General features: G+C 40.2%; 1 protein-coding gene across 6 annotated transcripts in view; it reads right to left on the minus strand.

The window, feature by feature from the left end:
* sema6a (sema domain, transmembrane domain (TM), and cytoplasmic domain, (semaphorin) 6A) overlaps positions 1 to 27,493 on the minus strand; it is a 358,331-nt gene that overhangs the window by 158,601 nt on the left and 172,237 nt on the right. For all 6 annotated transcript variants that reach the window (XM_061928359.1, XM_061928357.1, XM_061928358.1 and 3 more), the window contains exon 5: positions 440 to 500. In XM_061928359.1, the coding sequence (XP_061784343.1) occupies positions 440 to 500 (61 nt within the window). The remainder of the gene's footprint in view (positions 1 to 439; positions 501 to 27,493) is intronic.

Consider the following 27,493-nt stretch of genomic DNA (forward strand, 5'->3'; position numbering starts at 1 on the left):
ATGTTTGGGGTTGATTAAAGGCTGGTCATCCATCAGCGTCTCCTACCAGCCTTTCATGTTGAGCTTGTTCTCATTAAGGCCCATTGGCTGAGCTTTGACGTAGCGGCGGCGGGCTAACACGCCATAGTTTCAGTTGTGTTTGCATGCATTACTCTAAGGTTGCAACTAAGGGATCCTCTTCCTTTGTGCTTCTCATTTTTCCCTTTGCCACCAACCACCCCCTTTGCTTCCGATATGAGTGTGGATGACGCAGGTGCTCGCTCGCTGATTGATTGGATAAGCTACTTAACAAGGTCACCGTGGCGCGCGGGGCAAGCTCATGTGCATACGTAACACACACACACACACACACACACACACACACACACACACACACACACACACACATGACAGGTGATTAGGATTACGCCGCAGAAAAAGACGTCCTGGTCTTGCTCACCTTACTGAAAAAGATCTCGTCACCAGTGGCGGTGTCCGTGTCCACTGTGTATATGTGATCCCTGTTACAGAGAAACAGAGAGAGAGAGAGAGAGAGAGGGCGAGAGATAAGAGGTCAGGCAGTCAAAAATCCAACAAACAATAAATCCATTGCTAGCTCTGCCATTCCCCCTGCAGGCAGAAAACGTCCTAAAAATGTGTAAACTTTGTTCAAACTTAAAAAAAAAGTGACAATAAACAAAAAGAGGCCATAGCTATTTGCTCTGTCAGACAGAAACAGTCAACAAAGCGTTGGAGTGCTGTGGCGCAGGGCAGCGGGGACAAAAGCCTTTTTGTCCCAGAGGAAGGGCGCCACTGGGGGGTGGGGGGGTGAGGCGGCGAGACAAGAGGTGCCAAGTCACTCAGAGCAGTTCAGGTCAATTAAGCTCAGTGTTTGAGCTACAGGAAATCTATAGCAACACTCATTACAGCTCAGACTTCAAGATTTATGTGCATGTGTGTGTGTGTTTAAGCCTGAACATTTACGAGCCTCTCCTGCCTGTTCGCACACTATACAAAATCATCAAAAGTGTCAGGACACAAGGCCAATACTACAACAGGGTTTTGTTCCTCCATGCATTTGTTCGGTCAAAGGTCACCTAAGCGAAGGCCTGCTGTCTGAATCTCTGTTCTAGGTCATTCCAAAGGTGTTTGACTGGCTTTAGGTCAAGGCAATTCAACTGGCAACCCGGGGCCCAAATTCGGCCTGCGAATGACAGTGAGTTTAATTAAAAAATGTTTTACATTTTGTAACATGTTCCTAAAAACACTACCCTGCTTTCATATACTGTATATATATTAGGGATGTCCGATAATGGCTTTTTGCCGATATCCGATATTCTGATATTGTCCAACTCTTTAATTACCGATACCGATATCAACCAATATATACAGTCGTGGAATTAACACATTATTATGCCTAATTTGGACAACCAGGTATGGTGAAGATAAGGTACTTTTAAAAAAAAAAGTATAAAATAAAATAAGATAAATAAATTAAAAACATTTTCTTGAATAAAAAATAAAGTAAAACAATACAAAAACAGTTACATAGAAACTAGTAATTAATGAAAATTAGTAAAATTAACTGTTAAAGGTTAGTACTATTAGTGGACCAGCAGCACGCACAATCAGGGGGACGGTATAGCTCGGTTGGTAGAGCGGCCGTGCCAGCAACTTGAGGGTTCCAGGTTCGATCCCCGCTTCCGCCATCCTAGTTACTTCCGTCGTGTCCTTGGGCAAGACACTTTACCCACCTGCTCCCAGTGCCACCCACACTGGTTTAAATGTAACTTAGATATTGGGTTTCACTATGTAAAGCGCTTTGAGTCACTAGAGAAAAGCGCTATATAAATGTAATTCACTTCACTTCACTTCACTTCACTTCATGTGTTCTTACGGACTGTATCCCTTGCAGACTGTATTGATATACATTGATATATAATGTAGGAACCAGAATATTAATAACAGAAAGAAACAACCCTTTTGTGTGAATGAGTGTAAATGAGTGTAAATGGGGAAGAGGGTTTTTTTGGGTTGGTGCACTAATTGTAAGTGTATCTTGTGTTTTTTATGTTGATTTAATAACAAAAAACAAAAAACAAAAAACAAAAAAACCCGATACCGGTAAAAAAAAAAAACGATACCAATAATTTCCCAAAAAACCCAAAACCAGTTGGCACGTTGTGCAAATCGTAAATAAAAACAGAATACGATGATTTGCAAATCCTTATCAACTTATATTCAATTGAATAGACTGCAAAGACAAGATATTTAATGTTCGAACTGAGAAACTAAATTTTTTTTGCAAATAATCATTAACTTAGAATTTAATGGCAGCGACACATTGCAAAAAAGTTGGCACAGGGGCATTTTTACCACTGTCTTACATGGCCTTTCCTTTTAACAACACTCAGTAAATGTTTGGGAACTGAGGAGACCAATTTTTTAAGCTTTTCATGTGGAATTATTTCCCATTCTTGCTTGATGTACAGCTTAAGTTGTTCAACAGTCCAGGGTCTCTGTTGTGGTATTTTAGGCCTCATAATGCACCACACATTTTCAATGGAAGACAGGTCTATATATATATATATATATATATATATATATATATATATATATATATATATATATATATATATATATATATATATCCATCCATCCATCCATTTTCTACCGCTTATTCCCTTTGGGGTCGCGGGGGGCGCTGGAGCCTATCTCAGCTACAATCGGGCGGAAGGCGGGGTACACCCTGGACAAGTCGCCACCTCATCGCAGGGCCAACACAGATAGACAGACAACATTCACACTCACATCCACACACTAAGGCCAATTTAGTGTTGCCAATCAACTTATCCCCAGGTGCATGTCTTTGGAGGTGGGAGGAAGCCGGAGAACCCGGAGGGAACCCACGCAGTCACGGGGAGAACATGCAAACTCCACACAGAAAGATCCCGAGCCCGGGATTGAACCCAAGACTACTCAAGACCTTCGTATTGTGAGGCAGATGCACTAACCCCTCTCCCACCGTGAAGCCCATATATATATATATATATATATATATATATATATATATATATATATATATATATATATATATATATAAAATACAAATACAAAAATAAAAAATATATATATATTTTTTTTAATTATTATTATTATTTTTATTTTATTTTGCAGTAGGTCATTGAAAAAAACAGATACAAAAAAAGAATAGTGAAGAGAAAAGTGGAGTCCCCCAGGTCCTTTGGAAATGTGCCCAAATTTAGTTGAAAAGCCCTGCTTTAGGTCATCCAAGCATGTCTTTATGGATCCTGCTTGCCATACTGGAACACAGGTGTGGTGTTTTCATATGAAAAAAATTGTGGGGCACCAACCACAGCAGACATGAAATAGTCTCTCTGTGACTCATTATCCATTACAGTATATATACATATATACATATACTATATATATATATATATATATATATATATATATATATATATATATATATATATATATATATATATATATATATATATATATGTCTTAATAAGGTTATCCAAAAAATAGTGCTCGATACCGTAGTAGTGCGCAATATATGTATGTGTGGGAAAAAAATCACAAGACTATTTCATCTCTACAGGCCTGTTTCATGAGGGGGGGTACCCTCAATCATCAGGAGACTTTAATGGGAGCATTCGCATACCATGGTTTATATAGGGCACAGAGTGGGTGGGTACAGGCTGGCCTAGGGGCGTGGTGATTGGCTCATGTGTTACCTAGGAGGTGTTTCCGTCTATGGCGGCATGTTGTTACAATTTCGCTGCGCTTGTTGAGGGATGACAGGTCTGGACGGTAAATAATAAACAGTTTCTCTTTCAAGCATAGGTTGCATCTTTTATTACCACTATTGTAAGGTGTGCTGGATGCAAGAATTTGCCATGTTATTGAATATTCAACATTATTGTCTTTGAGGTCCCAAATGTGTATATATATATATATATATATATATATATATATATATATATATATATATATATGTATGTATGTATGTATGTATGTATGTATGTATGTATATACACACATTATTATTATTTTTTTTTTTATCATTATTATTATTATCATTTTTACATGTGCTCACTACTTGTTGGTACAGTAGGCCAAATTTGAAAGCTACAAAGTCTTGGTCAGAATTAAGATAATTATATTTCCTTAGTAAATTCCTCAGGCAGCAAAGAATGGACAGTGAGAATCGGCACTGTAAAGCTGGATCTATTGTAAAAAATGGAAACCATGTGCCCCATTACTTTTGTTCACATAGCGTAGACCCAGCAGCAGGTCATAGGGAAAAGGTACACCTACTTATCATAAAGAATTAGGAAACAGACATCCAGAGACAAGGGTGGGCGGAGCGATGGGGGTTGCCATTTGCACACAGAAAACCTGTGGTGGCCGTGCAGGGGCACTGTAACCACTTTAATTAGCTGAAAATTAGCTGTTGAATGTGTTTTTAATCAAAGTGCGTATACGAGCACAGTCGTCAAAGCCACATCTTAATTACGTACCAGCTCCCAAACCTGCGCTCTGCGCGCCCGTCCTGCCTTGCTGTCTCATTAACTAAATCTAATAAAGTCTTTGGAGGGACAGGCAGCTTGAAATGAATCCACTTATATCACTTTCTTGGGAGGAGGTGGTCGCTGGGAGGATGGGGTGGGAGGGGTTCTCCGCAAGGATGCAAACCAGTCTACTGTACATTATCATCTTTGACGCCTAAATTGAATAATTAATCTCGGAGAGCGGTGAAAATTAGGGAAGCATGGCTGCTGCCCGAGGAAAGGACATATTCCCATGGAGGTAAAAAGCTCATTCTCATCTTGTCACAGCTGGAATTAAGCAGTTGTCACTAATTTGCACTTGTGAGAAGAAAAGGGAAGAAGAAAATCAACTCGAGATGCATCCTGTGTCCTTCCCATGTTCATGAAAAATATTTGAACATGACAATGTAATCAAACAAAGGGTTTTAACTAGGGATGTCCGATAATGGCTTTTTGCCGATATCTGATATTCCGATATTGTCCAACTCTTTAATTACCGATACCGATATCAACCGATACCGATAACAACCGATATATGCAGTCGTGGAATTAACACATTATTATGCCTAATTTGGACAACCAGGTATGGTGAAGATAAGGTACTTTTTAAAAATAATAATAAAATAATATAAATAAATTAAAAACATTTTCTTGAATAAAAAAGAAAGTAAAACAATATAAAAACAGTTACATAGAAACTAGTTAAAGGTTAGTACTATTAGTGGACCAGCAGCACGCACAATCATGTGTGCTTACGGACTGTATCCCTTGCAGACTGTATTGATATATATTGATATATAATGTAGGAACCAGAATATTAATAACAGAAAGAAACAACCCTCTTGTGGGAATGAGTGTGAATGAGTGTAAATGGGGGGGGAAGTTTTTTTGGGTTGGTGCACTAATTGTAAGTGTATCTTGTGTTTTTTTATGTTGATTCAGTAAAAAAAAAAAATAATAATAATAATAATAAAACGATACCGATAATAAAAAAAACGATACCAATAATTTCCGATATTACATTTTAACGCATTTATCGTCCGATGATATCGGCAGGCCGATATTAATGTCCGGGCTGCCTGAGGGCTGTTTTCTTGTTGCTTCTGATGTTTCTGTCACCTCACTGCCGTAAATGTTATCATTGAAAATGGATACATCCATCCATTTTCTACCGCTTATTCCCTTCGGGGTAGGGGGGGCGCTGGAGCCTATCTCAGCTACAATCGGGCGGAAGGCGGGGTACACCCTGGACAAGTCGCCAACTCATCACAGGGCCAACACAGACAACATTCACACTCACATTCACACACTAGGGCCAATTTAATGTTGCCAATCAACCTATCCCCAGGTGCATGTCTTTGGTAGTGGATGGATACAATGATACAAAAAAACCTAAAAATAATCAGTGGAAATGAGGGTTAATAAAATGACGGTGATGGATGACATCAATATCTTCTTCAATTATTTTTCTTCCAGCTCACTAAATTGCTCCTTCAACTTCCAATGAAATATCCCCACTTTATATACAATAAAAAGACACATCAAATGCGATTAAATCAGAGGATCGCTTGGCAAGATTTATTGCGATCCTGTGGCTTCTTTTACTGCCTGCCATTTTAAACTTGCTCATGAGCAATATGTAATTGAATGTGCTGTAAATTTGTAGCTTTGCTCGCCTTTCCACTGGGGCCGAAGGCCTTTGAAGGCAGATGCAGGAGTCTTCTCCAAAGGAGATTAGTATGAGCCAAGAACATGAGGCATCTCTTATACATCCTGATTGGGGATGGAGGAGTAGGACAATGGAGCGGCTGTGTCAACACACATTCTGAACTGACATGAACTCACCACAACAGTGGACGATTACACAAACAACCATGCCCTCGTTCCCCTTTTCCCCAGTCTACACCTGAACACATACAGTGGAACCTCTAAGATAAAACAAGATGCTGGTCAACGTCTGTATGTCTTGGAGCAACACACAATAAGGTCTCTGGATCTGGCCTGGAGGCTTCAAGTTTGACAGCTGTGTTGTTTTACAATGGCAACAACTTTTACCTTGTAGTGTTCAAATGGGTTCAGGTCTAGAGACATCCTTGGCCACTGCGTCACATTCATCTTTCTCAGCAAGACACTTGTCATCTTTGTATGTGTTTTTTTAGCTTGTTATCATGTCTGAAAACTCCACAGTTTTCCAAAAAAGGGACTCATGCTCTGCTTCACGATGTCATAGTCCATGTTAGAATTCATGTTTCCCTGTACTCACACAGCCCTAAATCATGCCACTACCACCATCATGCTTGACTATGGGAAAGACACAATTATCTTGCTACTATTGCCAGCTATTTAGACAATAATAGCTGTGTGGTAACTCCTTTTCAGTGGATAGTAAATCAATATTGGTGATGGACGACTGGGCAGTGCCCGAAGAGCTGCAGCCTTCCACCGTGGCCCCCACTCCCTCCCCTCTGTTGCTAGATACATCGAGATGTATGTTGTAATATGTATATGTGCTTTGCTATGGAGGTATTTTTTCCCACTCCAGAGCCCAGTCTAGATTGTATTTTTTTTACTCATCCTTCCCCAGTGTTTACCTTTTTCTCATCTTTTACGGGGCGCCTTGTGGCGACCCATCAGCGTTCCTGTTCTGTAACCCTGTACACCAGGGGTCACCAACCTTTTTGAAACCAAGAGCTACTTCTTGAGTACTGATTAATGCGAAGGGCTACCAGTTTGATACACACTTGAATAAATTGCCAGAAATAGCCAATTTGCTCAATTTACCTTTAACGTTATTATTAATAATTAATGATATTTATCTTTGTGGAACCACTGATCATCTTAATGATTTCTCACAATAAATATATATAGAAACAGATAAATATCAATATGCAACACTTTATTTTTATATTTTCTCTAAGTGCACATTTTTCAAATTGAACATTTTCAAATGATCACTTCTAAGACAGTCTTGTGAAATCACAATATCCCATTTTAACTAGCTAGCCACTAACATTTTTTAACAAATCATGAATTACTTTGCACCATGTTTGTATACATAATAACTTATGTAAAATACAAAAGTCAACTCTTAAATTTTTAAATAAATCATGTCACACTTTGAACTGGACACCAAATCTGTTATCTGTTTCTTTGTCAGTTAGTGAAGACCAAGTCTTTAAAATATTTTCTTGGATTTTCAAATTCTATTTGAGTTTTGTCTCTCTTAGAATTAAAAATGTTGAGCAAAGCGAGACCAGCTTGCTAGTAAATAAATAACATTTTAAAAATAGAGGCAGCTCACTGGTAAGTGCTGCTATTTGAGCTATTTTTAGAACAGTCCAGCGGGCTACTCATCTGGTCCTTACGGGCGACCTGGTGCCCGCGGGCACCGCGTTGGTGACCCCTGCTGTACACTGTTTGTTTGTCTAATCTTGAACGAGTTTGTACTGAAAACAAAGTGTTGTTTGTCATGTCTGTGTAATCATGTTTTGTTTTAGTCATGTCATTTTTTGTTTTGTTTAGTTATTGGGCTCTTTAGTTTCTGGCTTTTCACTCCCTTGTCTTGTTTCCATAGTTACCCATTAGGTTCACCTGTTCCACGTTTGGACTCATTGTGCACTCTTGTTTGTCACCATAGCAACCCATTAGTTTTCACCTGCCCTCACGACTCACGCACCTGTCTTTAATCATGTCACTATTATTTAAGCTTCCAGTTGCCAGGCTGTCTGGGTGGCGACATCATACCCCTGTCACACTCTGTTTACCTCTGCGTACTTCTTGCCCTGTCCAAGTAAGTTTTTTCAATTCATGCCACAGTTAGCGACTTTTGTTCATGTCCTTAGTTTTTTGCCCACGTGCAAGTATTGGTTTCATTTGTCAAGTTTGTACTTCCGCCTTGTGTGCGCCTTTAGTTTGTTCTTTTTGTTATAGTAAAATTAAATATGTCTTCACCTTCACGCCATGTCTGGTCCAAATGTTCATTTGCACCACGGGAGAACAAACCACGCCATAGTCCAAGTCTTGATAGTTGTTGTACTTGTGCAATGACAATAAAGACCTACCTACCTACCTATTGCTATTGGAGCTTTACACTGACTACTCTGAAGCATAAAACAAATAATAATGATTTAGTATTGTCCTCCGAGAAGATACTGCAATAAAAAGGGTTCTGAAATGTGAACGATGTAGCCACTTTTTTGAGATGCCGTAAATTTGGAGCACCAACAAGGACATCTTGTGCCCTCGAAATGTGTTTTGTTGACTGATAATCATGTGATTACATTATTTCAAGTGCCAGTATGCTATGTAATATCGATTAAAACCATAGAGGGTATTCAGTAGGGAGATGTGGGCATAGTAGAATTCATCCAGAAATAATTGAATAATGGCAGCATTTACCATTGGATAAGTGAGCAACACTGGCTTCCAGTTTGAGTCATCCGCTGTGGGCTTCCCGTTTCCCGAAATTCATTAATATAAAAGTGCGAGTAGGATGGAAGGCATGTCAAACTTCTTTCGAGACACAAATATGGCACTATTGTGAAGGACAGCAGGGACAGGATGGGTGATGTTGGCGGGACAAAGGTGACGTAGCTTGACATGAAACCAAGGACGGCCATGAGAACACAAGGGATTTGTGCTGAAGGAATGTACTTCCCAGAATTCCATCCATCTTCTGGCCCTTTGTCAAAGTGCTCTGGTGTGGTATGGAAGAGTGAACCCTCATTAGGATGCATCCCGTACATTCTGTTGCTCATTCCCTGAAAGAAATGCTTGCATGTACATCACGTACATCCCACCCTTGCCCATATTCCTCATAACTTGATCATGGGGGTAGCTGATAGACCATTGTATATTGTTTTGGCTTTCTCTGGTTCATATCCTTTGCACAAAGTGGACTGGAGGAGGGGACTAAGGGTGCCCCTTTGGGCTGGGAGGGGACATGTGGAGCTTGTGAATGGGCTCAGGGCATGAGGGGCCCTCCGTGATGTGGTGCCATGAAATACAACAAGCCAGAGTTCACTCGACCCCTTCTAACTGGAGCAGCTCGGTCTTTTAGATGGTTGTTAGTATGGCAGGTTCTCTCCACTGTGGGTGTTTGTGTGTGTGTGTGTGTTTGTGTGTCAGTGGAATAAAGGACATCTTTTTGTGTATTGGGCCTTGCTTTTGATTTGGATCAGGGGTGTTTTTAAGACACCCTTGGAATGCAGAACATAGGAATGCAAAACATCAAACCCCAGTTGTATGGCATATGTCCAACGCCTCCCTAGCTCTCAGATTAAGCCAATTGTGTTGCTGCACCAACACGCAAGCGTACGCTGGAGGTTCACAACTGTTGTGGAAGCTGGGGAGTGGAGGAGAAGATGGACTAAAGCACGAAGGGAACAAACGTCGGATTAAATGAAAAATTTGGCGAGCTCAGCAGGCAGCGTCTAATTGTTGGCCAGGATTAGTGTTCAAAAGCTCACACACGAATGACAGAAGGGTCGATATAGGATGCAAAGTCAGCTATTTTTAAAGCATTTTAAATGACATAAAACTGCATATTCTAAACAGGCGAAACTGCCCAAAATACACCACCTACTTCCTACTTCTCCAGATGTATATCCCAAATTGGAGCAGGCTTCACTAGCTTGACCAGAACTGGCATAGAATTTACGCTATCACCAAGGTATAAAGAAGACTAACCCACAATATATCCCAACCCAAAGCAATAAACTGAACAATGTCAGAATATATTCAAGGCATACTGTATACCATGGGCTACTCCAGAAGGTACCCAAAACCTGGGATAGAAACTGAACCACCCACAGACATACCACAATGGCATAACGTGGACTAGCCAAGAATATAATCCAAAATATAACCTGAACCTCGGGTATAAACACAAGTTACATCCTGGGATTATAACGCGGACTAGCCCAGAATTTAAAATTCAACTTAATACGGATAGCCCCTTGCGGTGCAGCATCTCGGTTTTTACGGGGGTCCAAGAAGCACTTTAAACCCAGGGTACAAAGTACGCACCATACTATACTCCATGGCTGAGACCAGGGATATCGGGCTCAAAAAGGTTGGTGACCACTTTCCTAAGGTCTAAATTGAAAATAGTGAACTTGTCCAGAATATACCCCCAGTTCCCGGGTATGACCTCAATCACATTAGTTAAAGTTAAAGTACCAATGATTGTCACACACACGCTAGGTGTGGTGAAATTTGTCCTCTGCATTTGACCCATCCCCTTGTTCACCCCCTGGGAAGTGAGGGGAGCAGTGGGCAGCAGCGGTGGCCACGCCCGGGAATCTTTTTTGGTGATTTAACCCTCAATTCCAACCTTTGATGCTAAGTGCCAAGCAGGGCGGTAATGCGTCCCATTTTTATAGTCTTTGGTATGACTCGGCCGGGGTTTGAACTCACAACCTACCAATATTAGGGCAGACACTCTGACCACTAAAGTTAAAGTTAAAGTACCAATGATTGTCACACACACACACTAGGTGTGGTGAAATGTGTCCTCTGCATTTGACCCATCCCCTTTGATCACCCCCTGGGAGGTGAGGGGAGCAGTGGGCAGCAGCGGTGCCGCGCCCGGGAATCATTTTTGGTGATTTAACCCCCAATTCCAACCCTTGATGCTGAGTGCCAAGCAGGTAATGGGTCCCATTTTTATAGTCTTTGGTATGACTCGGCCGGGGTTTGAACTCACAACCTACCGATCTCAGGGCGGACACTCTAACCACTAGGCCACTGAGTAGGTTGAACTCACAACCTACCGATCTCAGGGCGGACACTCTAACCACTAGGCCACTGAGTAGGTCCACTAGGCCACTGAGTAGATTATAGAGGGGGTTTTTTTAAAGAAAAAATAGGATAATCCCGAAAAATATGTAAATATCTATGTGGTCCTAGTCATAAAGAGATATTGACAGAAATATATTTGTTATAATCCCTAAGTAAATGTATGTACCGTATTTTTCGGACTATAAGTCGCAGTTTTTTTCATAGTTTGGCCAGGCTCCAGTGCGACATATATATGTTTTTTTCCTTCTTTATTATGCATTTTAGGCAGGTGCGACTTATACTCCGAAAAATACGGTAGTAAAAAAAAAAAAATTAATCCACCGATTGATCAGCGGTTTTCCGTGAAAAAAAAGTGTGATCGGCCAATGTTGATTAATGCCTTTCAATGTTGATCACAAAAAACTAACAATCCCCTCTGACTGACGCTTGTTTTAGGTCCCCTCGGCTGACAGTCGGCCAGCAACTTCCTGATGGAACTGCGTTACACCAGAAAGTAACCAGTTATGAACAGAAATTAACAAGTAGATTGATGCGATATAAAGAGAGGATAATATAATGGCGCTCTGTTGTTGTGACGCCCCCTGCTCCTCAAGAGGATGGGGTAAATGCAATTTCGCTCAACATTGTACAAGTGACAATAAAGATCTTCTTCTTCTATATTTAATATTATGTTGATATTGTTACACAGATTTGATGTGTTTTCTCTGGTTAGAATTGTGATTAAAATGTACACTTTAAAATGATAATGTTATTGCTATTCATATCTGCGATCTCACTACCCATGGATTTAAGTCCCATCTTAAAACTCATTTGTATACTCTAGACTATAAGTAGACCCCCCTTTTAGACCAGTTGATCTGCCGTCTCTTTTCTGCTCTGCGGGAGAGGGGGCCACAAATTAGGTAACCACAGATGACGCGCGAGCTGTTCAAAGTCAGGACCCCGGGTGGACCACTCATCTGTGCATCAGTTGTGGACGTCTCTGCGCTGCTGACTTGTCTCCACTCAAAATGATCCCCTGCTGGCCCCACTATGGACTGGACTCTCACACTTTTAACTAGATCCACTCGACGTCCATTGCACTGGTCGCCCAGTGGGGGGTCCAAACATCTGTGGTCCCCTCCAAGGTTTCTCATTGTATCCCATTGGGTTGAGTTTTTTCTTTCCCTGATGTGGGATCTAAGCCGAGGATATCGTTGTGGCTTGTGCAGCCCTTTGAGACACTCATGATGTAGGGCTATATAAATAAACTTTGATTGATTGGTTGAATGGATGATCGGTATCGTAAACGGCAGCATAAAACCCTGATCGGAACACCACTAAAAAGGCTGTTTTCTGACTCTTCCAATTGTTCAATAAGAAATGCATACCTCACTCGGTACTTCATAGTTAGGGACCGCAATGTCCCTTTGGGACAGAGGACCCTATTGTAATTGTAAGGTTTTATTAGGGCCCGCATGGCCCATTGTATAATTATTATTATTCCGCCGCCTTTTTGAGCTGTAATTTGACCCCCTTAACATGTTTCAATACTCAGCATATTTGACACACACATCAGGACTGGCGAAAATTGCCATCTAATAAAAAAACCAAACCCTAAAACTCAAAATTGCCCTCTAGCGCCCTCTAGGAAAAAACAGACAAAACTGCTTGTAACTTCTGTTAGGAATGTCTTAGAGACATGAAACAAAAACCTCTATGTAGGTCTTACTTAGACCTACATTTCATAAATTGACAACCCCCAGCAAAAATCAACAGAAAGTTTGCAATTCCCCCTCCAAAACAAAAAAATAGTAAAAACAGTCACTTTTGCCTCTTTGAGCTGTAATTTGACCCCCTTAACATGCTTCAAAACTCACCAAACTGGACTAACACATCAGGACTGGCAAAAATTGCGATCTAATAAAAAAAAAACCCAACCCCAAAACTCAAAATTGCGCTCTAGCGCCTCCTAGGAAGAAAACACAGACACAACTGCTCCTAGGAAGAAAACTCAGACAAAACTGCCTGTAACTTCCAGTAGGAATGTCTTAGAGACATGAAACAAAAACCTCTAAAATCAACAGAAAGTTTGCAATTTCCCCTTCAAAACAAAAGTTTTGTAAAAACCGGTCACCTTTTTTCAAACATTATCTCCTCTGAGCGCGTTTGTCGTGTCGGCTTCAAACTAGCACAGGAGAGAGATTGAACCTTTCTGATTAAAAGTTGACCAAAAAGTTTTAATTACTGCTCCGGTTTGGATTTTATGTGCCGTCAAAGTCGGTCCCGTCCATCGCTGCTTGCAGCTTTAATTTTACTTGAACTGCTAACATGTTGCTGCAAAAGTATCTTACCATTACTATAAATTATGTTTTAAACAATGTGTTTCATCCAGGTAAATATTAGAAGTGTGCGCTTTGGTTCTGAGTGCGTACGTGGCTGCATGTCAGCAGAAAGAGAGGAGGCCACAGTGTAATCCCAGTCATTAGTGGGTTTTAACAGGATTTGGTACAGCGACAATAATGGACACTGTAGCTGCCTCCACCATGTATAGAGAGAGGTACAGTGACAAACTAACCTGCATTCTAAAATGCTTCAGCGCCAACGGCAACCACACAGTTAGCGCCTTCGTGCAAACCTTTCCTCGCCGCTTCCCAAGACCCAGACGGTGCTGTCAACACACTGTGCTTGCCGTTGCCATAGCGAGGCCCAACGGAGCGCCAGGAATGGCGACTATGCCCCGCATGTGCAGAGATCCGGGGTATGCCAACTACTCGAGCTGCACAGTTACACATTCGCTCATGCTCCGTTATGTATAGGCGGGTTTCAGTCTCTGCATGTCTCTTCATGTCTTCCAACCAGTCAACTAAAGCTAAAATAAGAACGTTTATACAACCTGATATTTGACGGTGCAAACTGTAACTTGACCACCTCTAATTAAGGCCATGCCATGCTTTTTCAATTATAAGGTGAATGTTTTAAAGCAGTAGCTGGTTATTGCAATAAGCGTGCTGCCAACCTCTAACTGGGGCTTATTTGTTCAGGCACAAATGTGAATCCAATCTTACAGTAAAGTCTCCTGCCAACTTTGAGTTAAAGTTTAGTCATAAAAAAAAAGACTGTTTTACTTATTCTATTAAACTCACTTTCAATTATAAGGAAACAGTGTGAATTTAATTGAAGTTTGTTTTAGCGAGGCAATTAAAGTTTTGCTGTTCTACCTCTCATAAAATCCCATAAAGGTTCCACATGCCTGTATGCAATTTAATGCAGGCTTAGGAAGCAGCGTCTGTTGTGTTACGAGTACAACAATCAGTTCAAAACACATAAAGTGAGAATGACGAAGGTATTTTTCCACTTAAAAAAAGTTAGTTATTTAATAAATATGCAATAAAAAAAGGAAACTTGATACTTGCTGTTTGAATGTATCTACAATGCTCTTGCTTTTGTTCTAGTAGCAAATTCTCTCACAAAAATGGTAGACTTTATTAAAAACATATCTTTTAACCACAAAATCATTTGGCTCTAATACTATTTTAAAAAATTCGTAATTTTCAAGTAAATCCCAAAATGGTTTCTTATTTAATACAGTGACTTGTACTACCGTATTTTTCTGACTATAAGTCGCAGTTTTTTTCATACTTTGGCTGGGGGTGCGACTTATACTCAGGAGCGACTTATGTGTGAAATTATTAACACATTACCGTAAAATATCAAATAATATTATTTAGCTCATACGTAAGAGATTAGATGTATAAGATTTCATCGGATTTAGCGATTAGGAGTGACAGATTGTTTGGTAAACGTATAGCATGTTCTATATGTTATAGTTATTTGAATGACTCTTACCATAATATGTTACGTTAACATACCAGGCACTTTCTTAGTTGGTTATTTATACGTCATATAACGTACACTTATTCAGCCTGTTGTTCACTATTTTTTATTTATTTTAAATTGCCTTTCAAATGTCTATTCTTGGTGTTGGGTTTTATCAAATAAATTTCCCCCAAAAATGCGACTTATACTGCAGTGCGACTTACATATGTTTTTTCCCTTCTTTATTATGCATTTTCGGCCGGTGTGACTTATACTCCGGAGCGACTTATACTCAGAAAAATACGGTAAATACTATTATCCATGACTTTTATACAATACCACAAACTGACACAGAATAGATCTAAAATGTAGCCTTTAAACCTCCCTCTCAGTGTTTATGTCTGTGCCGCAGTGTGATCTTCCATTTGAGTTAACATACTCCCCTCTTGGTTCAACTTTGACCTTTGTGCACATTGTTATTCTGCATGAGAGATACTAAATGTCACATAGGTCCTCACAGTTGAAGGACTCCAGGAACGCACACTAATACCAGCTGCAGCAGCATCTGGACACACAAAGATCAGGCAAATGGCTTGTGTGGCTATAGGATGCTAAATGCATTACAAACAAAGTGTAGTGGATTTTAAAGTGCATGGACGCACACGCACACACGCACACACGCACACACACACACACACACACACACACACACACACACACACTCATACATACATACATTCAGCAAAGTGAATGATAAATCTCCTGCTGCTCTGTGATGAATTGGCTCTGAATGTCACGCAGTGTGTACCTTGAACATGAAATATGGCGCATTTGGGAGAGGAATCCTGCATCACGAGCAGTTTATAGATGAATTACTGCCCGCTGTTGACGCACCTGGGACTGAGACCCCTTGACAACCACAACGTTAGATACACCTGCACAGTCTGATACAAGAACTATATCAAAAAATGCGCTCTTCCTTCAGAACATAAAGTGCCTACACTGCCTAATGAACATACACTAAGAGGTAGGGCTGGGCGATATGGCCTTTTTTTAATATCTCGATATTTTTAGGCCATGTCACGATACACGATATATATCTCGATATTTTGCCTTAGCCTTGAACACTTGATGCATATAATCACAGCAGTATGATGATTTTATGTGTCTACATTAAAACATTCTTGTTTATACTGCATTAATATATGCTCATTTTAAACTTTCATGCAGAGAGGGAAATCACAACTAAGTCAATTGACAAAAACTGTATTTATTAAACAGTTATTAAGCAGTGGCACAAACATTCATGTCATTTCAAAACAGAAAGTGCAAGATTGTCAGAGACATTTTAAAACAAGCTTTGATATGTCACTAAGATGACATATCAAAACAACACTAAATTAAAGTGCACTTTTTGTACACTACAATAGTTTAAAACAAATAAAGTGCATTTTTGTACATGATGTCAGACAAGATATTTCAATAACTGTCAAATAAAAATTAGCTGTATAAAAGGAAATCAAATAGTGTATGTCCTTCACTATTGTGGTAGGTTACTGCGGACGTCATCTCCTTCTGTTGTTGACTATTTTTTTCATACGGTGTTGATGTGGAAATGGTTGCTTGGGCATTTTGTTGGTGTGGCACCGAACGGAGATGTTGACATGCGGAGTTACAAGCACTCTTCATTCTCTAGCGGATGACTTTTCAAATGATGCTACAAATTAGCAGTAATGTTACTTTTTGTAGCAACGCTTTTGCCCCACATTTGACATATTACGGTTGTCTGTTCGACATATTCCCGCTTGAAGCCAAACCACCGCCAGACGATGGACCCCGTGCTGTTTTTCTTGGGAATTAATTCTTCCTTCATTTGTAACTAGATTCGCACCTTCTTTCTCTCGAATTACCACTAGCACCACGTTACCCATGCCGCTACCTCTCTGCTCCGCGAGGGCGTATACGTATGTGACGTATGTAAGAAGGTGCGCTGGTTTTATGTCTCTGTGAGAAGCAGAGACAACAAAGAGTGATAAAAGCCTGTAGTGTAACGTCCGCAGCTAAAAGCAACTGCGTGAGAACGTATATTCGAATATCACGATATAGTCATTTTCTATAGAGACAAACCCGCGATATATCGAGTATATTCGATATATCGCCCAGCCCTACTAAGAGGCGTTGATTAAAAAACATGAACTTCTAGTATGGACTGGCATATGTGCAGGTGTACCTAATGTTGTATACAACACATACAGAGTCACGCTAATAAAGGAAAAACTATAGTAAAATTATGAGGAAAAAAGTTGTTTTGAGAATGAAGCTGTAATATTACAAGAAATAGTTGGGGGTATGGAGGAAATGCTGAGTGGCCTTGTGGTTAGAGTGTCCACCCTGAGATCGGTAGGTCGTGAGTTCAAACCCCGGCCGAGTCATACCAAAGACTATAAAAATGGGACCCATTACCTCCCTGCTTGGCACTCGGCATCAAGGGTTGGAATTGGGGGTTAAATCACCAAAAATGATTCCCGAGCACGGTCACTGCTGTCCACTGCTCCCCTCACCTCCCAGGGGGTGGAACAAGGGTATGGGTCAAATACAGAGAGTAATTTCACCACATCTTTAAATGAAAATGTAAAAAAAAACTGTGAACTGAAAGACCAAGTTCCGAATTTGAACCCTGACACTGAAGTACCATTTTTGTTTACAAGGGAGCCTGAAAGGAAAATAAAAGTAGACATATTTTCAGTCTAAATCTTATCAGGCTTTGTGGAAAGCTGCATTTTAAAGGACCAAAGCCTGGCATCTCTTCAGGTACTTCACGGTGGTTCATGTGCTGACATACAGTGTAAAGAGTGATGCAGAAGGCCAAGTAAACAGAGCAACCGGTCTCCTCAAATCAACACATCTTTTTTAAAGGCCTACTGAACCCCACTACTACCGACCATGCAGTCTGATAGTTTATATATCAATGATGAAATCTTAACATTGCAACACATGCCAATACGGCCGGGTTAACTTACTAAAGTGCAATTTTAAATTTGCGCGAAATATCCTGCTGAAAACGTCTCGGTATTGTAGAGGACATTTTGGGACAGCATGGTGGCCAGCTATTAAGTCGTCTGTTTTCATCGCAAAATTCCACAGTATTCTGGACATCTGTGTTGGTGAATCTTTTGCAATTTGTTCAATGAACAATGGAGACAGCAAAGAAGAAAGCTGTAGGTGGGAAGCGGTGTATTGCGGGCGGCTGCAGCAACACAAACACAGCCGGTGTTTCATTGTTTACATTCCCGGAAGATGACAGTCAAGCTTTACCATTGGCCTGTGGAGAACTGGGACAACAGAGACTCTTACCAGGAGGACTTTGAGTTGGATGCGCAGATGCGGTACCGTGAGTACGCATGCAGCTGCGGCTTCCAAACATTTGATCGCTTGCCCGTACGTGCGTGCCGCTATGTGCATGTCACGTACGTAACTTTGGGGACTTTGGGGAAATATATGTGCTGTATGAACTTTGGGGAGGTGAACGGTACTTTGGGCTGTGGGATTGAGTGTGTTGTGCAGGTGTTTGAGTTGTATTGGCGGGTTGTATGGACGGGAGGGGGGAGGTGTTTGTTATGCGGGATTAATTTGTGGCATATTAAATATAAGCCTGGTTGTGTTGTGGCTAATAGAGTATATATATGTCTTGTGTTTATTTACTGTTTTAGTCATTCCCAGCTGAATATCAGGTCCCACCCGCCTCTCACAGCATCTTCCCTATCTGAATCGCTCCCACTGCCCTCTAGTCTTTCACTCTCACTTTCCTCATCCACAAATCTTTCATCCTCGCTCAAATTAATGAGGAAATCGTCACTTTTTTGGTCCGAATCGCTCTCGCTGCTGGTGGCCATGATTGTAAACAATGTGCAGATGTGAGGAGCTCCACAACCTGTGACGTCACGCGCATATAGTCTGCTACTTCCGGTACAGGCAAGGCTTTTTTATCAGCGACCAAAAGTTGCGAACTTTATCGTCGATGTTCTCTACTAAATCCTTTCAGCAAAAATATGGCAATATCGCAAAATGATCAAGTATGACACATAGAATGGACCTGCTATCCCCGTTTAAATAAGAAAATCGCATTTCAGTAGGCCTTTAAGCAAATACAACCTGGTGATAAATTATCAATCAGTGCATCTGTTACTACGTTTGGACCTCGCCAAATATTTGACTCATTCCCTGAATGGGATAAGACAATTTACTCTATTTACAATTTCAACTGTAGCTAGATCTGTATTATTTCATTGCCAGCATCGAAACAGAAGCCAAAGGATTCAACACAGTGTGCAGCCATTCAAAAAAAAAAAAAAAAGAATGTCAGGCTTTGGATCGTGTTCACAGAGGCCATCTGCGAGCTGAAGCGCACCAACCACTGAATGCAGGCATGATGGCAAAGATGGCTTTACAACAAACAGAGTCATTTGACTGCACAGTTGACATAAAAGTGACTATTTAATACACCGAGTTGCTGGCTGCTTTCACAGTGATTGTCTGTCTCAACTGATTATCATTCAATTATATCAATATTCTGTTACAATGCAGTCCATACAAGCCACCACACTTTACTTGTCTGCACCAGCATCAATAGGGGGTCATCCGGCATAGCCTAATCTAAGCAAAAGCATTCCTGCTATTCCAGGGTCAATACCCCGAGGCCGTGGGTCGCCATTCCCGTCTGCTTGGGGCAGACACGCTGAGACTAAGAGCGCCCAACCCCACACACAGACGGGTACACAAAGGTTCAAAGCGCCTCGGTAATAAAATTCAGAATTTGACCAGAAATATAGCGGAGAAATATGTCTCTTAGAACAATGTTTCTTAACCATAGGGCCCATAGTTGGGCAGTGAGCACCCTTTAGAGGGCTGCCAAAAATATATCTGTTTCTCAGCTGTGGTCTGTATGGGCCACAGCGGTGCTCAGTTGTAATACATACAACAATAAAATTGCTTTGGTATTGTCATGTCTGTGTTGATCATGTTTTTGTTTGGCCATGTGCTGTTTGTTTTTTGGACACTTTCTTAGTTCCTGGTTGTTTACTCCCTTGTTTTGTTTCCATAGCAACCCATTAGTTTTCACCTGTCATGTCACGCACCTGTTTCACGTTTTGAGTCACGCACCTGTTGTTAATCATGTCTGTGTTATTTAAGCTTTTCATTTTCTGTTGGTCTGTCTGGCGACATCATACCCCTGACACACTCTCCACACACCCTTAAGACCCTTGCTGCTCTTTTCCATGCCATTTTCTCGTCCAAGTAAGTTTTCTTTATTCATGCCATAGTTTGCAAGTTTTGTTTCATTGTTCATAGTTTCTGCCTTTGTGCAAGTTTTGTGTTTATAGTCAAGTTTTGTACTTCCGCCCTTGTGCGCACCTTTTGTTTATTTTTTTTTGAGTGTTAAAATTAAATATGTATTCACCTGCACGTCATGTCTGGTCCAAATCATTTGCACCTCGGGAGAACAAACCATGCCATAGTCCAAGTCTTGACAGGTATGAAAAGGGGTAGGATTAAATAAGTTCTGCTTCTTCCTACTCCTTTTCAGACATGTTGTAATGAAACAACTGGAAATGTGTGATGCATTACATTGTATCGTATGCATGTTTGAAATAAACTGAAACTGAACTGAACTGAACTGAACTCTTGTCCACCCCTTGTGGCAGTAATGACAATATCCAACAGTCATAGAGAAGTTTCTTAAGTGCAAAAAATATGTGGTTTTTGTTTGAATGATTGAGACTTTTATTAGTAGGTTGCGCAGTGAAGTACATATTCCGTACAATTGACCACTAAATTGTAACACCCAAATAAGTTTTTCAACTTGTTTAAGTCGGGGTCCACTTAAATTGATTTGTGATACAGATATATACTATCATATATACTATCATCATAATACAGTCATCACACAAGATAATCATCAGGGTGTATACATTGAATTATTTACATTATTTACAATTCGGGGTGTGGAGGGGGGCGGGGGGTTAGGTTTGGTTGTTATCATCAGTCATCAACAATTGAGAACAGACAAATGGATATTGAAACAGTGTAGGTCTGACTTGGTAGGATATGTACAGCAAGTAGTGGACATAGAGAGAGAGAGAGAGAGAGAGAGAGAGAGAGAGAGAGAGAGATCAGAAGGCATAAGAAAAGTATCTGTATTTGATTGTTTACATTTGATAATTAACAATGCGGGGAGGGTGTTAGTTTAGGGTTGAAGTTGCCTGGAGGTGTACTTTTATTGCGGTTTTGAAGGAGGATAGAGATGCCCTTTCTTTTATACCTGTTGGGAGCACATTCCACATTGATGTGGCATAGAAATAGAATGAGTTAAGACCTTTGTTAGATAGGAATCTGGGTTTAACATAGTTAGTGGAGCTCCCCCTGGTGTTGTGGTTATGGCGGTCATTTACGTTAAGGAAGTAAAGTGAAGCTGTATTTTTTCATTTGCACTTTATTTATTTGACAGTTTAGTAAAGAAGCATATCCATTATGACCTTTTTATTACAACATAATTCTACGTACATTTATTTTTCGTCAGTTATTAATGAGTCCCTTTTTATGCAGTATATTTGGTTAGTACTTATTTTTCTAATCAGCCTGACCTAAGCCTAAGATTTATAAGTTAAATAAACAATATTTTTTGTGATTAACACATGGTTTCATATCATTGGTTCAGATTGTAAACTGTAAGTATGTTAGATGTACTTACTGAATATGATTAATATCAAGAGTAAGATTACTGATTCAGTGTTAAAATTTAAGTGGGCTCTGGGCGCCTCTGTAGTGGAAAATTACAAAAACCTCAGCAACCCAAACTGAGTCACAGATGGATTTTTATTGAGTCAAGTAAAATGTTTAATGTATCATCAGGCAGTAATTGTTGGGTAGGATGGAATAAACTTTATATAAATAAATATAATATATAATATATATATATATATATATATATATATATATAAATTCAACTTCTTTTCAGACATGTTGTAATGAGAAAGTGGAAATTTGTGGTGTACCATTTTGTAAATGTATGCATGTTCCAAATAAACTAATGCCATAACCCTACACTACAACAATTAATATATGTTGTGAAGTGGGGGTCCTCGGGGAGGAAACACATTTTTAGTCCACAAAACTGAAAAAAAGGCTTAGGGAAAATCAGAAGCGTGAGCACTAGAACTGGGTGTAGAATGGACAAATGGGGCCAACTATTTTCAATGTGTTTTTATTTTTGTACTTGTCTTAATACTTTTGTATGTGTTTTACATAGAGATGTCCGATAATGGCTTTTTTGCCAACTCTTAATTACCGATTCCGATATCAACCGATACCGATATATACAATCGTGGAATTAACACATTATTATGCCTAATTTTGTTGTGATGCCCCGCTGGATGCATTAAACAATGTAACTTTACCATGAATTGATTAACGTGGACCCCGACTTAAACAAGTTGAAAAACTTATTGGGGTGTTACCATTTAGTGGTCAATTGTACGGAATATGTACTGTACTGTGCAAACTACTAATACAAGTTTCAAACAATCAATCACAAAGTTTCCAAAATAAGAGAACAACTTCAACTTCACTTATGGTAAAAAGTGTACACATTAAACTGCCATATTTATTATTGAAGTCACAAAGTGCATTATTTTTTTTAACACGCCTCAAGACAGCAGCTTGGAATTTGGGACATGCTCTCCCCGAGATAATCCTAATACCCATTACAACTATGGGAAATACTATACTTTTGGATGGATGGATGGATGGACTTTCACAAAGTGCAATATTTTTAGTTTTTTTTAAACATGCCTCAAAACAACAACTACAAAAACAACGAAGGCACTCAGCTTCAGTCCAGAGTATATTGTAGCATCCCGGAAGAGTTAGTGCTGCAAGGGGTTCTGGGTATTTGTTCTGTTGTGTTTATGTTGTGTTACGGTGCGGATGTTCTCCCGAAATGTGTTTGGCATTCTTGTTTGGTGTGGGTTCACAGTGTGCCGCATATTTGTAACAGTGTTAAAGTTGTTTATACGGCCACCCTCAGTGTGACCTGTATGGCTGTTGATCAAGTATGCCTTGCATTCACTTATGAGTGTGTAAAAGCCGCGTATATTATGTGACTGGGCCGGCACGCTGTTTGTATGGCGGAAGAGCGGACGTGACGACAGGTTGTAGAGGACGCTATAGGCAGTGCCTTTAAGGCACGCCCCCAATATTGTTGTCCGGGTGGAAATCGAGAGAATGGTTGCCCCTGGAGATTTTCGGGAGAGGCATTGAAATTCGGGAGTCTCCCGGGAAAATCGGGAGGCCCTACTTCTGTGTTTTACCGGATATGTACCGCTCCATACAGCGGCGTTTTAAAAAATTATTAATTTTACTTTTTGATACCGATACCGATAATTTCCGATATTACATTTTAAAGCATTTATCGGCCATCTCTAGTTTTACACTTTTCTCAACTTTTTTTAAAAAGCCTAACCATGGACAAGGGTGGCAAATTAGCCTATGTACTTTGACATCTGTTACCTGTGGGTAGCAATGTTTAATTGTACTGTCCCTGTTAAATAAATACATCAATTTAGAAAAAAATAAAAAATAGTTTGGGTGTTGAGCTGAAAAAGTTTGATAATAGAATATAATAGAATAGAATGCCTTTTATTGTCACTATACACAGGTACAATGAGATTAAAAGCAACTCCAGTATCAGTGCGCCAGTTTATAAATATGCAAAACATAGGAAGGAAAGAAAATAAAAATAGTGCCAAAGGGGCTAAGGTGCACAGTCCAGTCCTGAAAAGGAATGTTCTGAATGTGTTGTTTAAATATTATACTATATACATTAGAGATGTCGGATAATATCGGCAGCCCGATATTATCGGTCGATAAATGCTTTAAAATGTAATATCGGAAATTATCGGTATCGGTTTCAAAAAGTAAAATTTACGACTTTTTAAAAGGCGGCTGTACGGAGTGGTACACAGACGTAGGGAGAAGTATAGAGCGCCAATGAACTTTAAAGGCACTGCCTTTGCGTGCCGACCCAATCACACAATACCTAAGGCTTTTCATACACACAAGTGAATTTCCATGCATACTTGGTCATCAGCCATACAGGTCACACTGAGGGTGGCCATATAAACAACTTTAACACTGCTACAAATATGCGCCACACTGTGAACCCACACCAAACAAGAATGACAAACACCTTTTGGGAGAACATCCGCACCGTAACACAACATAAACACAAAAGAACAAATACCCAGAACCCCTTGCAGCACTAACTCTTCCGGGACGCTACAATATACACCCTTGCTACCCCCTACCCCACCCCCCACCTCAACCTCCTCATGCTCTGTCAGGGAGAGCATGTCCCAAATTCCAAGCTGCTGTTTTGAAGCATGTTAAAAAAAAAAAAATGCACGTTGTGACTTCAATAATAAATATGGCAGTGCCATGTTGGCATTTTTTTCCATAACTTGAGTTGATTTATTTTGGAAAACCTTGTTACATTGTTTAATGCATCCAGCGGGGCATCACAACAAAATTAGGCATACGTAATAATGTGTTAATTCCACGACTGTATATATCGGTATCGGTTGATATCGGAATTGGTAATTAAGAGTTGGACAATATCGGAATATCGGATATCGGCAAAAAAGCCATTATCGGACATCTCTAATATACATACATATATACAGAAGCATTCAGACTGTGGGTGGAAAGTAAAAATTGCACACAGAGAGCTGCTAAACTATAAAATCAGTTCCTATGAGAGTACCTATTAACTTCACAAGTGTTTTTTTATTTTTTTTTAATGTTGTTTTTTTCTGAAAATGAAGACTTCTTTTTACACTTAAACAACTATCAAAAGTGCCTAAAACATTCCCACAGTAAAATTATTAAAGATTTATTAATGCCCTGGAACAGATTGCACAGTACATCTATTCATATAGCCACACTTCTTAATCCAGTTGACAACTGGTCAGTGTAATAAGAAGGGCAACACACGTAAGCCAACAAACACACCCTTCAAATAAACCCTCTGTGTCCCATTTCCCTCCCCTGGTGGCCCTAAAACTGCTGGTTGCCACCTCATGTGGAGCAGGTGGGCGACAGGCGCACCAAAGTCTCTGGCGTCCTTCCCTACACACGCACGCACGCACGCACGCACGCACGCACGCACGCACACACACACACACACACACACACACACACACACTTCCTTCTTCCTAATGACCACAGATATGTTCAAAAGCAGCAGCCTCCCTCGGCCACTTAATTTGACACGCTTGGGAGCAAAACAAAGAACAACCCTCCTCCAATTGTGTCTTTTCATCCAGTCAGGCCTGCACTCAATTTGCGAAGGCGGGGATGCTCAAAGTCAGACCAAGCTGATAAGAATCAGGGAGACCTTTTAAGATGTGCCTTGTTATGTGCAACAATATTTGACTTTGCTTACAAGAATAATGGCAAACTAGTATCTAGTTGTGCCAGCATTTCTTAAGAACAAGATGACCAACTCAATGTGTCGTTTAACAGATAATGCAATAATGCACATTCAATATAAATAATTAGCAAATTAGTTTCTCAGTTGAAAAATGAGGAGGCTTGCCATGCAAATGAATTGGGTCAATAATCTAATGGCTATTACATAGTATCAACAGCTATCAAACAACTGAAGAAGTAGTGTTGTCCCGATACCAATATGTTGGTACCGGTACCAAATTATTTCGATACTTTTCGGTACTTTTCTAAATAAAGGGGACCGCAAAAAAATTGCATTATTGGCTTTATTTTAACAAAAAATCTTAGGGTACATAAAACATGTTTCTTATTGCAAGTTTGTCCTTAAATAAAATAGTGAACAGACAAGACAATTTGTCTTTTAGTAGTAAGTAAACAAACAAAGGCTCCTAATAACAAACCCTGTTTCCATATGAGTTGGGAAATTGTGTTAGATGTAAATATAAACGGAATACAATGATTTGCAAATCATTTTCAACCCATGTTCAATTGAATGTACTACAAAGACAAGATATTTGATGTTCAAACTCATAAAATGTATTTTTTTTTTGCAAATAATAATTAACTTAGAATTTCATGGCTGCAACACGTGCCAAAGTAGTTGGGAAAGGGCATCTTCACCACTGTGTTACATGGCCTTTCCTTTTAACAACACTCAGTAAACGTTTGGGAACTGAGGAGACACATTTTTTAAGCCTCTCAGGTGGAATTATTTCCCATTCTTGCTTGATGTACAGCTTAAGTTGTTCAACAGTCCGGGGGTCTCCGTTGTGCTATTTTAGGCTTCATAATGCGCCACACATTTTCAATGGGAGACAAGTCTGGACTACAGGCAGGCCAGTCTAGTACCCGCACTCTTTAACTATGAAGCCACATTGATGTAACACGTGGCTTGGCATTGTCTTGCTGAAATAAGCAGGGGCGGCCATGGTAACGTTGCTTGGATGGCAACATATGTTGCTCCAAAAACTGTATGTACATTTCAGCATTTATGGCGCCTTCACAGATGTGTAAGTTACCCATGTCTTGGGCACTAATACACCCACATACCATCACAGATGCTGGCTTTTCCACTTTGCGCCTATAAAAATCCGGATGGTTCTTTTCCACTTTGGTCCTGAGGACACGACGTCCACAGTTTCCAAAAACAATTAGAAATGTGGACTCGTCAGACCACAGAACACTTTTCCACTTTGTATCAGTCCATCTTAGATGAGCTCAAGCCCAGCAAAGCCAACAACGTTTCTGGGTGTTGTTGATAAACGGTTTTCGCCTTGTATAAGAGAGTTTTAACTTGCACTTTCAGATGTAGCGACCAACTGTAGATACTGACAGTGGGCTTCTGAAGTGTTCCTGAGCCCATGTGGTGACATCCTTTACACACTAATGTCGCTTGTTGATGCAGTACAGCCTGAGGGATCGAAGGCCACGGGCTTAGCTGCTTACGTGCAGTGATTTCTCCAGATTCTCTGAACCCTCTGATGATATTACGGACCGTAGATGGTGAAATTCCTAAATTCCTTGCAATAGCTGGTTGAGAAAGTGTTTTCTTAAACTGTTCAACAATTTGCTCACGCATTTGTTGACAAAGTGGTGACCCTCGCCCCATCCTTGTTTGTGAATGACTGAGCATTTCATGGAACCTACTTTTATACCCAATGATGGCACCCACCTGTTCCCAATTTGCCTGTTCACCTGTGGGATGTTCCAAATAAGTGTTTGATGAGACCAACTTCTTTGTCACGTGTTGCTGGCATCAAATTCTAAAGTTAATG

Source organism: Nerophis lumbriciformis, linkage group LG33 (genome assembly GCF_033978685.3).
Source record: "Nerophis lumbriciformis linkage group LG33, RoL_Nlum_v2.1, whole genome shotgun sequence".
Taxonomy (NCBI): domain Eukaryota; kingdom Metazoa; phylum Chordata; class Actinopteri; order Syngnathiformes; family Syngnathidae; genus Nerophis; species Nerophis lumbriciformis.